This window comes from Cynara cardunculus (genome assembly GCF_001531365.2).
Source record: "Cynara cardunculus var. scolymus isolate 2C chromosome LG 16, CcrdV1, whole genome shotgun sequence".
Lineage (NCBI taxonomy): Eukaryota > Viridiplantae > Streptophyta > Magnoliopsida > Asterales > Asteraceae > Cynara > Cynara cardunculus.
In genome coordinates, this window is record NC_037543.1 from 4,046,997 (window position 1) to 4,061,573 (window position 14,577).

The window sequence follows — 14,577 nt, forward strand, 5'->3', positions numbered from 1 at the left end:
ATTATTACGGGGTGTGTGTGTGTATAGAGGTGCATCTAGAAAAAAAATCGAGATAATCAAAAGTGTTGGGTGCCGATGAGAATGAAAGTTACGGTGAGAAGGGTAAGAAGGGATCTCTATCGAAAGAAGGGATCTCCAGCTTTCGATACACCAAATCAATTCCCTTCTAAAGCTCAATTTAGAGGTTGGTTTGAGATTAAAAGTGATCATTTGTCCAAATCTCTTCTTATATTTCTCACTTTGACTCTTCGTCGTAATTTAAAATACCATAAATCGTAAAAATAAATAAAATATTAATTATAAAAAATATGATTTAATAAAAATTACATATAAAAAATACAATTTAATAAAAATTACATATAATTGGGTTTTCGCCACGGTCAAGTGGTTTTTCGTTCTTATTTTCCCTTTTTGGTGTTGTTACCAAAAACTTAAAAAAAGAAGAACCAAACCTATTCGAACTTAGGGGCCATTGAGCACTTACCGGTAAAATTCAACACTATCGTTTACTTATCGGGCAAGATTTTATTCACTAAAACGCATCGTATGCAACAATTAGCTTGGTAAGCACTAACCATGATAAGAGTCATCGTCTTCACTTACTGGGTAAGACTCGAGATTCTTGTCTTCGCTCTTATCGGGTAAGATTCTTAGTTCTTGCCATATTCATCCAGTAAAGTAAAGTAACTTGGTAGGCACTTACCTAGGTAAGCGTTTGGTAAACGGTACCTTACAACTTATAATATCACATGCAATGACATTTATCAAGACTTGCAACCACTTTTTGTTAATTTATGGAAGCAAACATCAAATTAAAGCGGGAGCATCTTTAAGAATTAAGACCCCTAATTTTTTCCCATCGGGACTATTGAGCAAGGGCACAAACTGGGGGCGGATCCAACCTTTAAGCATTGAGGGTGGAAAGGCCCCAGTCAAAAACCAAAAACCTTTGTTGACTAGCTTAAATTTTCTACTTTCACTCTTGTCTTACATGCTTTTCCCCCAGTTCCATATGGCCATATGCTTCCCTCCTCCCAAGTCCCATCCAACGTGCCCCCGTCCCATTAATTTCTTGAATTTGCCACTGATACAAACACTCCCTAATACATGACTAAGTTGTGTGTGTGTGTATATATATATATATATATATATATATATATATATATTTCTATATTGAACAATATAAATAGATAAGAAAAATAATATTTTAATATATAAAATACACTAACTATAAAACTTGAAGTTAAGAAAATTCAAAATAACGTGCATTGGCGAGCACGTCATGAAGGCGGCTCGCCTTAAACAACTACAATGACAGCTAACGTGTCACACCCCATTTTCCATGGTGCCATGATAGCATATCATGACTTAAAATCATCGTAAACATCTTGTCCCCTACCAATAGAAGATCTAAATACCATAAAACCCTTTAATATACGTAACGCGCTCAAATTTGACCAGATGAATTACATAGCAATTTTCAACATAATCCAGCGTTAATAATTTCTATCATGAATCCTTACTGCTATTGCCTTTGTCACACTCAACCTGGTCTCTTCCTCTCGTGCGTGCGTACATACACACTATTAATCAATTTAGCGTTCAGTAAGTTTATGGTTTCAGGTAAGTAACAACAGCTATCTTAATATATGAAATTTTATTCTTAGACATGTCAATTTACAAACCAACCGTTAACATAAGCAACATGTCAAATCTTCTGCACCAGTCAAACTCAAAGGCACCCTTAGACACCTGTCTTGACTAACGTGTATAAGTCTAGTGTATGAAGAACACCTTATGACACGTGCACTGACTATCATGCATCAATCACGGTATCTCGTTGTGTCATTGTCAGTGTCCTGGTACATGACCTCACACATATAGCTGAAATATATTCTTCACGCATAACGCATTTTCATGAAACATGTAATACACTATGACACTTAAAACTTCAAAAGGGTATATGGTTTTAGCTTGCACACGACATATACATACCATACATACATCTAAATACTTAACCATTTTGTACAAAACCATTCAACAACTGCCAAACAGCCCCTTAGTGTCTTACACCGAACGTATCATGTTTAATTAACATGGGTCAACGTGACCTCGAGCTTACATTCGTCTCGCTTACATTTGTGCGAGTTCAGGTGGGCTCACTTGACTAAGTTGGTTATGTGAGGGCATGAACTTATAGGTTAGCTCTAATCACCTGTCATCAACCAATGTGCACACATAACCATACATAGGCGGTGTTTGCTTTTTGAAAAGAGTTCTTATTAGCTTCTTATGTCTGATTTGTTAAGAGGTAGGGCTATTTAGACTGTTTGTTTTTTTTTTTCAATTTTTTAGAAGAATTTTATGTCTTATTGTCCTCTTACCTGGTAAGTGGTAAACCAACTTCTTATTTGCCTATTATTATTCTCCAAACCCTCAACAACGACGTTTCTTAATTGATTAACCTTAATTAGTCATTTCTCTCAATCGATCATCACCTCTCTCAGTTGATGTATTTTAATAGGATTTAAATGCGTTAAATACCGTTAAAGGTATATTTTCATTTAAACGATTGCTAATTATATATTTTAGATGCAAATTTCGTAATGATGATGAATAAATATGTGAAATTGTATAAATATATCTATAAATTCAACATTATCATTTTCTAATGTGCAAAATAGACAATTTAAACAAATTCAGACATTTTTCAGTTTACAAAAACAAACAGTCCTATTAAATCATATTTTAGATTTCAGTACCACCTCTTATCAATCAGAAGTGAAATAAGACTTCAGATTTCAGCACATCTTACAAAACAAACACCACCTTAGCCATCCAAAACATACCAACCTGCATATCTACTTCAAAGTTTGCTAAAACATAATTTTGACTAAGGGACCGTTTACTAAACGCTTACCCGGTAAGTGCTTATCGGGCAATTTTCCTCACCGGATTAATATAGCAAGGGCCAAGAATCTTACTTGGTAAGAGCGATCATTATGATGGAGAGTCTTACCTGGTAAGTGAGGATGACGACTCTTACCCGGGTAAGCGCTTACTGGGTAAATTGTTGCATAAGATACCATTTTGATATACTACAATCTTATCCGATAAAAATAAATTATAATATTGATTTCTACTGATAAGCACTTAAAACATTTGGATAAACACCCTCTAAGATAACATACTCTGATAACTTCATTTAAACCAATTCATGTATGCTAAATGAAATAGTGACCACCACTTCATGTGTTTAATATCAAACAACCCTTCAACTTCACCTTTTATTATCAAATGGCCCTTGACCTAACGGTACGTGAGTCTTTGATTTCTTAGAAGGTCAGAGGTTCAAACCTTATTAAATATGATGAGGGTATATGAGTTTATTTGTTCTATTTACCGTATATAAATATTATATACTTAAAAAAAAAAAACTTCAATTTTTACTAGATGGCACAACCACTTCAAAGCCTAAACCACTTGCTTATTTATTTTCGTCGATCAGTTGCTCAACTCAAAACGTCATGTTCAACTTCTTCACTCAACCTCTACAGACATCAGCTTGTCTAACTTTTTAATAGAAAAAAAAACACAGTCAATTACTGATATTAACAATAATATTATATTCATCAACACCATTTGTCAATCCACAGATTCAAATGCCAGATTCCACAATTACAATTTCTTTAAAGAAATTAAGACTTCGTCGCCGTTACTTTTATGAAGTGAAACTTCTCACGTTTGACTGCTTAATATGCAATTTTTAACGGTTTTAAAGCATATGTTGATACACTTTGTTCACATAAATTTAATCAACCAAAAATCAAATACGACGATCATATAAAACAAATTAAAACCCTCGTCTTACTTTTATAATTTCAATGTACCCCGTCACCATATTTAAATAATAACATACCTAATTCGTTTTTCTAATCTCTCTCTCACACACACACACACACACATATATATATATATATATATATATAATTCTATCATGATCAAACCCTTTTTTACTTTCTTAATCATATCGTATAAAATAATATTATAAAGATGTTGAATTTGAATATAATAATAACATCCCGATCGTAGACAACGAAAATAGTAGGCGAACAAAATATCGACATTTTTTTAAATAAATAAAATAATAATTTCAATGATTAATTAATCATGGATTTTTATTTAATTATTAATCATCATATGGGGATTAATTAAGTAATCGTAATTATGCCACCATTGATTTTGAGCCATTAGATTTATTTAATTAATTATTTATTTGGTTTATATTTTTTTATCACCGACTTACTTTGGACATATAAATCTAATAATAACAATAAATTGCGTGGTTGATATTGTTTCGGAATCAAAAAGTCTGAAAACTACCCTCCACGTCATCTTTTATTGTTATTTAAATTAATATTTTTCGATATAAACATAACTTTAAATTCCAATTTTTTTTTTAAATATATAATTTATATACGGTAAATAAAATAAATAAATTCACGTACAGTCTTATTTTTAACAGATCCTTGATTTTTTAGAATGTCAAAGACTCACATACCACTTGACTAAAGTAGGGGTGTAAATGATGCGAGTTGAGCTCGAGTATCAATACACTCGCCTCAAACTCGAAACCCAATTTCTAAGCTCGAACTCGACTCGAGAACTCGCGAGTAGTAAAAATCAAAGCTCGACTCGAACTCGATAATTATTTTTCAAGTTCGAACTAAGTTCGAAACAAGCTCAAACTGCAACTCCAATCAAACTCGAACTTGAATCAAACTCGAACCAAGCTCACTAATTGAAATTTATGAAAATTTTAAGGTCTTTCTATTATATATTTTAAAATTTAAAGGTGTTCTCTTATTTTTTAAAAAGATCAACTTCAAACGTCATCATCAAAAATACAAAGTTAAAAAATTTCATTCACTTCTCTATCTTTTTATAACATATTTCTTTCAATGTGGGACAATTTCACTAACCTTTTTTATAATTTTTCTGTCTTTTTTTAATTTTGATTTTAATAAAAAGATAATTGATTAATTTTGATAATTAAAAAATGCATAATTTTGTTTAAATATAAAAAAATATAAGACATTTTTATTATTTATATTTTATCATAAAAACTGATTATATTTTAAAACTAATTATATATGAAATAACCGAGTATCTCGCGAGCTTTTCGAGTCGAGTATTGGGTAGATTGACTCAACTCATTAATATGTCAATTCGAGTCGAGTGTTGACCGAGTCGATCTCGAGTATCTCGCGAGTTGGCTCGTATCTACAAAATAAAGTATTTTTCCATTTAGGTTATCCTAAATAGGGTTTAATCATTTGAACTTTAAATTTTGTGAGATCCACCAAACTTTTGTTTTACGTTATGTTTTTCATCTAAGTATAATATTTAATATAGTAATTAACGTATATTTGTTTCACAACGTGTTTGTTTCGTATGTATTCGATTCATAATATGAAACTTTTTATCTGTATTTTATGTTTTACAAATACAACAAAAAGGTTCACATTGTGAACCGCATACAAATGAAACAAATATATATTAATCATTGCATTAAATTTTAGCAATAAAACAAAAAAAATTATATAAAATAGCACATGATACAAAAATATTAAATCTTATGGTTTTCATGTTTTAATTTAAAAATTCTTTGTATTGAAAGACTTTTTTTTAATTAATTACTAAATACAGATTAATGTTTTGTTTTATTAATTAATTTCATTTATATATATATATATATATATGTGTGTGTGTCTGTATGCGTGCATGCACGAGTGAAAAACAGTAAATCATATGTCGATTAGATTTTTACGAGGTGCAATAAAGTTTTGGGGTAAGATTGCATTTTGAGAAAACCAAAGGGGTTAAAAATAAACATGATGATAAACCCAAAGGAGTTTAGTGTAAATAATGCTTGTCCTAAGAAGGCAGTTATCCAATAAACCAGAGTGCATGATATACGGGTGGGGCCCGGTAACCTTCATATATACCCATCCACCCTTTCAATTTCATCATCAATACAAAAAAGCTTTCTGGAGTTTTGATATGCACACAATCCGTTTGTGTAAACTTCCAACTCAGCTTCATTTACAAATCGATGGAGTGGAAGTTATCTGAATCATCGCCGTACACTGCTTGTTCTTCCGGGGATTCTGCCGGTATTTGTGGTTTTCCGATCAACTTATCGGCTGCTGTAACTCTTATCCGCCATTGAAGATCTTTTGTTGAAGGAAAGCTGGCTAAAAGACAAGGTTTGTTAAGATTATTGTTTGTTTATGAAGCTTAATTTATGGTGTGTGTTCTGGATTAAGATTATTGTTTGTTGGTTTGGTAATTGGTACTGTTTGATGTTCATATCTCTTGATCGTGTGATTTACCAAAACCACAGTGGTTTTCACTTTTCAGGCTAGTAATGAGTTTACTATGAATTTTTATTGATCCTGGATCAAAAGAATCTGTGTGGATCTGTAAAATGGATCATTGCCAAAATTGAACCTAATTTTTGAGATTCATCCTGACTAGATATCGATGCCTTCTAATTAATGCTTGAAGTTTAATCATGAAATCAAATAATTTGGATCGACCAATGGATGATCAAAACTCAAACCCACAGAATCTCTGGGATTCTCTTTATGTATAATTGCATATGATAATTTTCAGAAAATTAATCAAGCTCTGGCCAAAATTCCTCTGTTAACTGTCGAGATAATCCTCAAAAGGTTTCCATTTTGGAAGAATATCCTTGAATATGTTACGATTTCCTTAGCTGGTCAATGGTCTCACATGAGTATCATTTCATATAAAGATTTGATGCTACTTTTTAGGGAGATGAAGAATCATAGATTGTTACCCAATTGGATTTTGCATGTTTAGAAAGCTCTAGATTGTGTTATGGAGTCTGGTCGTTTATTGGTCCATGCAGTTGGTCGATTAGGTCCAAGATGAATATGAACCATAGGATATATATAACAATCTTTACCTGCTATTTTGTTCTTTTCAATAATTGTGGTATAAAAGCAAGAGAGAGACGTGTTTGACATCATCCTTAGTTCCAAATGAAAAGTTGAGCACGGGTTTTCTCAATTATTTATCACCAATTCTTTTCAATATATTTGTGGTTAATTTCATACCCTTTTTATTTTGAAAATTATATTTTATACCTATTAATTGAGTTATAGATATGGGTTCGGGCCATCAGATGATAGAGGGGAATCAATCTCCCCACTCCTTAAGGTAGAGGTAAAGATCTGTGTACATCTTACCCTCCCCGGCCACACTCTACGTGGGATTTATTGGATAGTTTGGTTTGGTTTGGTTTAGACCATAGAGCGGGAAAAAGTGTTTGTTACTTGAATTGGTGGATATTTAGTATTATGCAGACATTATCTCAATGTTTTTACTTCGATACCGTGAAAAGAACAGAAGAACATAAAGCGAGGTTGTTTCCTTCGTTCAATAGAATAACTTTGTGTGCGTCAATTGAATTGTAGAAATAATGGTGCAGTTTTCGTCTTTCTTAAACGGATTGACGAAAAATATTACAACAAAAAATGGCAAGAAGCGAAGGATCAATCTTGGAAGAGAAGCTACAATTGTTTTGGCCAAGGAAGCAAGGAAAAATGGCTTATTATTGACTTCTCCCGGTAATGTTAGTGCCAAATGGTCTAGTAATTACGTATCGGCTTATTCTAGGGGAGGGAATAAAGGAATAAATCAAGATTGCTTCATTGTATGGGAGGTAAATTGCTAAGCTTTTCTCTTTTCATATGAACATACTACAACATAATTGGCTTTGCACGTAGTCAAATATGTCTAAATGTCCTAATAGGCTTTCACTTGTAGGACGAGATACTTGTGTGTCATATGTTAAGATGTTAAAATAAGTTTATAAGACGTTTTTGGAGTACCTAACAAGTTTTTAGGACATTTTTTCATAAAACATCATATTCGTCTCTTTATATGATATCATTTGAAAAAGTGTTTTATAATACAAATGTCGTATAAAAAGATGTGTTCAGTATGACATGTTATATAAATGTTTTTCTAAAAAACTTGTTAGAAAATCCAAAAGCGTCCTATTAACTTATTATGACACTTTTACTTATGACACACAATTGTTTGGTCCATAAAGCAGTCTATTATGACATGTAGACATATTTGACATGTCATAAAACCGATTTTTTTAGTGCCACATATAAACATTACGAACTCCATGTACTAATTCCGAAGAACTTGATCTATTGGCAGGCATTCGGAGGGAAGGAAGACGTTATGTTCTGTGGAGTTTTTGATGGGCATGGTCCATGGGGTCACCTGGTCTCAAAAAGAGTGAAGAAGGTAATGCCGGCTTTTTTGCTTCACTACTGGCAAGAAGCTTCTGCTCAATGTTCAGCCGGGTTGAAGAATGCGAATCTTAATCAATTTGGTATGTGGAAGAAATCGTTCAAAAGGGCTTGCTCGACTGTTGATACTGATCTTGAGCTTCATCCTGTGATTGATTCATTTTACAGTGGTACAGCTGCTTTGACCATAATCCGAGAGGTACACACAAAACTTATCATAACACATTTCTTCTTGATATTTAGTAAGTATCTTGTCAAATTTAGCCTCTTGATCTTCATATAAAGACTCAAACTTTCTCATTCAACATCAATGTCGCTAACTTTATGATTGGTTCGGATATATATTTCATGAAATATTCTACGACTTTACAGGCATTCTGTAATATAAATCCATATGATCAAAAGGGGTCTTCACAAAGGCAACCGGCCTACTCTTTGGGGGTAGAGGCATCTTTCCCTCCTTGGACCCCTTGAGTTGGGATATACTGAGTTTGTTTGGTTTATGTTTTTACGAACAAAATAATAGGTTTGATCTTAAAAGTCAAATTGTATTTTGTTGGTTTGAAAATGAAGAGAATGAACTTCTTTCATGATTATGATTCTCAGGGGGAACTCATTGTGTTGGCAAATGTTGGCGACTCTCGGGCAGTACTTGGAACCAGTTCGGATGATGGTAGCTTGGTAGCCGTTCAGCTGACTGTAGATTTTAAACCAAATTTACCTGGTAAACGCTCTCATTCACATATTCATATGCATCCGACTGAAAACCAAACAAAACCAGTAAATCTCGCACAAAAGTAGTCTCTGGGGATGGTAGGTTGTTCCCAGAAGACTGTATGCACCTGATTGTAAACCACATCACACGAACCCAGTAAATCCCGTGTAGGGTCTAGAGAGGGTAGGATATATGCAGACCTTTCGTCTATCCAGGGGTAGAGGTAGAGTAGAGAGGTGGTTTCTGTGAAGACCGTATGCGCTTGATTGTGTAAAATACATATTTGCCACCTATATTTGATTCTTGTGTTGCTATGATGCAGAGGAAAGCGAGAGGATACATAAGTCCGGAGGGAGTGTGTGTGAAGCAGACGATGAACCTGGAGTGTCGAGGATTCGTGCTCCACATGAGGAGTCCCCGGACGGTCCAGGACTCGCACTTTCGCGGGCTTTTGGTGACTTTTTTGTTAAAGACTTCGGTCTTATATCTGAGCCAGATGTGATCCAAAGAACCGTAACCACACGAGATCGCTTCGTCATTTTGGCAACCGATGGGGTATGTGTTATATCATCCCGCTAATTTTTCCACTTTTCGTTTCTTCAACGGGCTAGAAACTACCTTGAGAGCCAGCTCAATCGGCAAATAAAGGTTGGGCCTTGGGGCTCCTCCTCTTAGGTTGCCGGTTCAAGTCCCCTTAGGTTCACCAGGGACTTTCCCGGTATCTTTAGGCCTCATATAATTAGTTGAGGTGCACGCAAGATAACCCGAACCCCTACAGTTACCTTAAAAAACAACTGACATTAGGCTTTGTTTGATAATTAGGTATGGGATGTCGTCTCAAACGAAAAGGCGGTCGAGATCGTTTCATCAGCAACGGAAAGGGACGAAGCGGCAAAAAGGATCGTTGACTACGCAGCCGGTCAATGGAAACTGAAACGGCCGGGCTATGCAGTGGATGACATCTCAGTTGTCTGCCTGTTCTTCCACAATCCAGTGGCAGATCCAGAAATCTTATCAAGCGGTCACACATAAACATACAAAATGATGGCATCGTTAAGAAACCGTAAAAAAATTTGATACTGCCCCCGAACAATTTTGTGGTGGCACGGGAACCCGCTAAGCATGTCTTATTATCGTTTTTATGGTGTAAATTAGTGTTTAAATAGTTTGAACCTTTTTACCGTTTTCAAGTGTTCCTTTTTGGGAATCTTTGTTTGTATAACTTTATAACCTTAATGGCCAATAATTGGATCCAAATTTGGGAAGCTAAATATGTTGCTGGGAATGTTAATATTGTTTTTCGTCTTGTTTGTTTATCTCTTAATAGTTTCATTAAGAGGTAGTCTTTGAATCGTTAAGAGACGAATCTTGTTCGGCAAAAAAAAAGTTTGCCTCTTAATGGTTCTAATACCATCTGAATGATTTTGTATCTTGGACCTCCCTTAATCTTTCAGCGTCCTAATTTTGTTGTAAATAATTACTAAACAATTATATTTCATTTTGCACTATATTATGAAAGCTTATTAATCATTTTGACCACTTAATCATTCTGTACCAAACCATTCAGTAACTGTCAAACAGCTCCTTAATTAATTAGTTTTTGTTTTGTTTACAATTTGATTTGAAATAGAAGGTATTTTTTTGCTTTTATATTGATAAAATAACTTCAAAAAGGTTTTTATAATGTGTCTCTATAAAATTATAAGAGCATTTTCAACAAATTTTATAAAATTTCTTCAAATAGCCGTAAAAAATCAGAATCTCCAAAAAAAATTACATTTAATCCAACAAAATTTCCATTCTTGATATTACAATATTAGTTATATTATTAAAAAATTTACACAGTGACATCAAGATTTTTACTGGTGAGAATATAGTAAAAATTAAGTTCCTCTTATGGTAATTTTTTTGTTGATTTTTTTAAATTTGGAGAATTTCACTCTCTTTCATACTTTCTCCATTTGAAAAAAAGTTTTGTGGAATCTCTTGGAACAGAAAAAATTGTCCAAAATCTCCATTTTTTAATATGTTCCATTAATTGTATCGAAGACGTTATACATTCGTCAAAATAAAACTTTTGAAACCAGGTTCCGCAAAATATGAACTGAAACAAATTATTTTCTATTTTAATGCAATTTACTTCTTAAAAAACTACTCCCTCCATTACAAAATAAGTGCCCGTATTTATATTTATGTTTGTCCTAAAATAAGTGTACAGTTTGAAATACATATAACTAGATGCTCAAAAGTACCTTTAATTAGTGCATAAATATTTCAAAGTTGTGAATAGAGAAAAACTAAATAAAAATAAAATTGTCATTTAGGAAATTAAAAATTGTAATAGTTATATGTGTCTAAAGTTATATGTCATTTCAATTATGGGAGTTGGGTTTCGGTGAGAATGAAGGTTAATGTGAGAAGCGTAAGAAGGGATATCCACCATTAAATGCACATTAAGATGAGATGCATCGAGATGAAATACACCAGATCAATCCCTGTATCAAACGCGATTCATGGTGGATTTGAGATTAAAGGTGATCAAAGGTCTAAAATCTTTCTTACGCTTCCCACTTTAACTCTCGTTCTCACATAATCATTCGCCTCGATTATGGACACTTTGATTCTAAATAACTCGTTATGGCACCAAGGCTTCGCTTCGCCGTCAGGTTAACCCTCGTAACTCCACTTTAAGGCTTGGCTTCTGTTGTAACGCTTTATGGCGTGTCATGGCATGTTATGGTGCGTTACGACGCGTTATTTTGTAAGGCTTGATTTTTTTTTACTTTTCTAAACATATAAATTGTGGGATAAATTATAATTATGTACGACACCTAAGACTTAAATATACATTAAAAGAAAATATAAAAACTAAAACCCTGAATAGGTAAATTCTTACTCTTATTCCCGTACACGTTTCAACTCGACTCTCTCTCTCTCTCTCTCTCTCTCTCTATATATATATATATATAGAGAGAGAGAGAGAGAGAGACTAGTTAAATCCGATGTTGACCGTATGAAGGGCTAGAATCGCTTCTTTACTTATCAAATATTTACCACTAGTTAAATCCGAGGTTGAATTACCAAATTACCCTTATCATTAATTTATAATTTAGATTTGAACCTAAAGTGAAGAAAGAATGTGATTGGTCAAGATCGGTTTATATAGTTTGTACCATATGGTTGGTTTCTATTTGAACAAAATATATATATATATATATATATATATAACGTGTACTTAGGTTTTTCAATGATACATGCAATGCATATGGTATCCGATGTGGACCACTCTATTGTAACGACCGAGTGGATTGGTTACAAGTCAACAGGCGTGCACCAACAAGTGTGGCCTTGAGCATTAAAACAATTGAATTTGATGCATTCCATATAATTCATGCATTAACTTTTCTTATTAATTCCTTATAGTTAATATTAGAAAGGTACTCGTACGATGTATCAAGACATATTTCGATTTTAATGTTTCGTTTTTATTTTTTATCTATGTCGACATAATACGATTTTATGTGGTTTTAAGAAAACGATAATGCTTTTATTTTTGAATAAAACGTAAATTTAAAAATATCATATAAAATTTGTAAAAAATATATCAATATTAGTATCAAATTAACTATATAAAAGTTTTTATTTGTATATTTTTTTTAATTCAAAATTTTTATTATAATTTAATTTATCGTAACGAAGTAACTTAATTTAGGTTTAATAATATTTTATTATAAAGATAATAATTAAGCATTCTGTTAGAACTCAATAATTATCCTAATTATATTTTAAATTTTTTATATTTCAAAATGAGATGTTTATCTTCTATTTGATTATGTTTATCCGCAGTCAGTTACATGAATTCAAACATAGAGCTTTAATAAGTTGTATTTATGTAAAATTTACTTGTAATCTTGAACTTTAAATAATATGCGTCAATAAACAGTACTTCATGCATAAAAAATGGTTTTTAAAAGCTTTTGTCAAATGATTTATAATATAGTATAAATATGTTGGACAAACCAACCATTTTACACTCAGTACAAAAATAATACCAAAATCCACACCATAAATCTCTCATTTTATGTCTATTAATTTCATGACTAAGATTGCAAACCACTGAGATAATTGTCTCTAGAATTTTCTACATACTTCTGAAATTAACAAATCCATAATTGTTTTAAAAAAGACCATTTAAACGCTACAGAAGTGAGAAGACAAGATGTAAGAACTGTATTTATACAGGCGTTTAAAATGTTCCATACAAACATGATTTTTCAAATAAACGGGTTTTTCTTTAATTCGTGAGGCATTTTCTTTCTCTTACAAATCATAAATTTGACTTTGTCTTTCTTTGATTATTGATAAAGACCATGCCTTTAAAAAAAAACGTGTTTCATACATAACTTTCGTTTTATTATCTTTAATGTGTTGGAAATTTGAAAGTCTTTTAAACAGTGTATAAACCCATCTGTTCAAGATATTTGTTTGATCACGAGAGTTTACCATTTGATAAAAGGGAAATTTATAAAAATAACTGTTTTACACAATCCTTTGCCACAAAATAACCATATTTTAGAGGTTTTGCCAAAACAACCATCCGGATCCCCTAAAAAAAGTAATAATAAAAAAAAATTTCTCAAAAGTCGAGATTACTGTTCACCTCGTTGACCGTGTTTGACCTCGCCCGGGGGCGATCCGTACTGTTCACCCATGAATTTTTTTTTAAATTGAAGTTGTATTTTTTTAACTTTTTTAAAACCAAATTTCATAAGGAAAAGATTTAAAAATAAATCTTTATAATTATGGAGACGCAAAAATTAATTTTTTCTGTTTTGTGTTTTGGAAATCAGATATAATATCTGATTGACGAAATTTGACCTCTATTTTTTTGTTTTTAATTTTAAATTTCACGGTTTTTCGTTATAAAATAACCGGATGATAATTGTGGTTACGAAAAAAAAATATTTAGTTGATTTATGGAGAAAAAATCAGACATTATATCTGATTTCACGGTTTTTGATGATATGACAGCTCTATGACGCCGATTTGACGTTGATTTGAATTTGATTTGACGATGATTTTGTTTTATTACTTAACGTTTTATATAAATTGAACGTAGGAGACCATTCATCCCCTCCACCGACCATTCCACCGCCCGTTTTCTCTGGAAAAACCGAGCGAGAAACCGAACTTTGACCATCCCGACCAATATCGTAGCCATTATTCGACATACAGTCATAGACTACCGTATAACGACATCAGAGAATTTCCGCCGCCACCGACCACCGTTCTGCCGTCGTCGGGCACCATCCACCGCCACCGACCACCGTCATCGGCCGCCCCTCACCACCTTCCGGCGCCAACAACCACCCTCCTCCTCCACCAACCACCGTCTACCGCCGCCATCCACCACCGTCCGCCGCTGCTATGGAAACACCGGTAAATACTCTATCTTTATATTTATATCACTTTTTTTACGTTATGCATCTCTCTATATATATA

At 33.0% G+C, this 14,577-nt stretch overlaps 1 protein-coding gene across 1 annotated transcript; it reads left to right on the top strand.

Annotated features, from left to right (window-relative positions):
* The first annotated feature begins 6,034 nt into the window (after positions 1 to 6,034).
* On the top strand, positions 6,035 to 10,355 carry LOC112529280 (probable protein phosphatase 2C 34). Its single transcript, XM_025140490.1, has 6 exons — positions 6,035 to 6,269; positions 7,509 to 7,756; positions 8,266 to 8,559; positions 8,967 to 9,084; positions 9,398 to 9,630; positions 9,898 to 10,355. Exons 2-6 carry the CDS (start codon positions 7,514 to 7,516, stop codon positions 10,105 to 10,107), a joined length of 1,098 nt encoding a protein of 365 aa, XP_024996258.1. The 5' UTR covers positions 6,035 to 6,269; positions 7,509 to 7,513; the 3' UTR covers positions 10,108 to 10,355.
* The last annotated feature ends 4,222 nt before the right edge of the window (positions 10,356 to 14,577 follow it).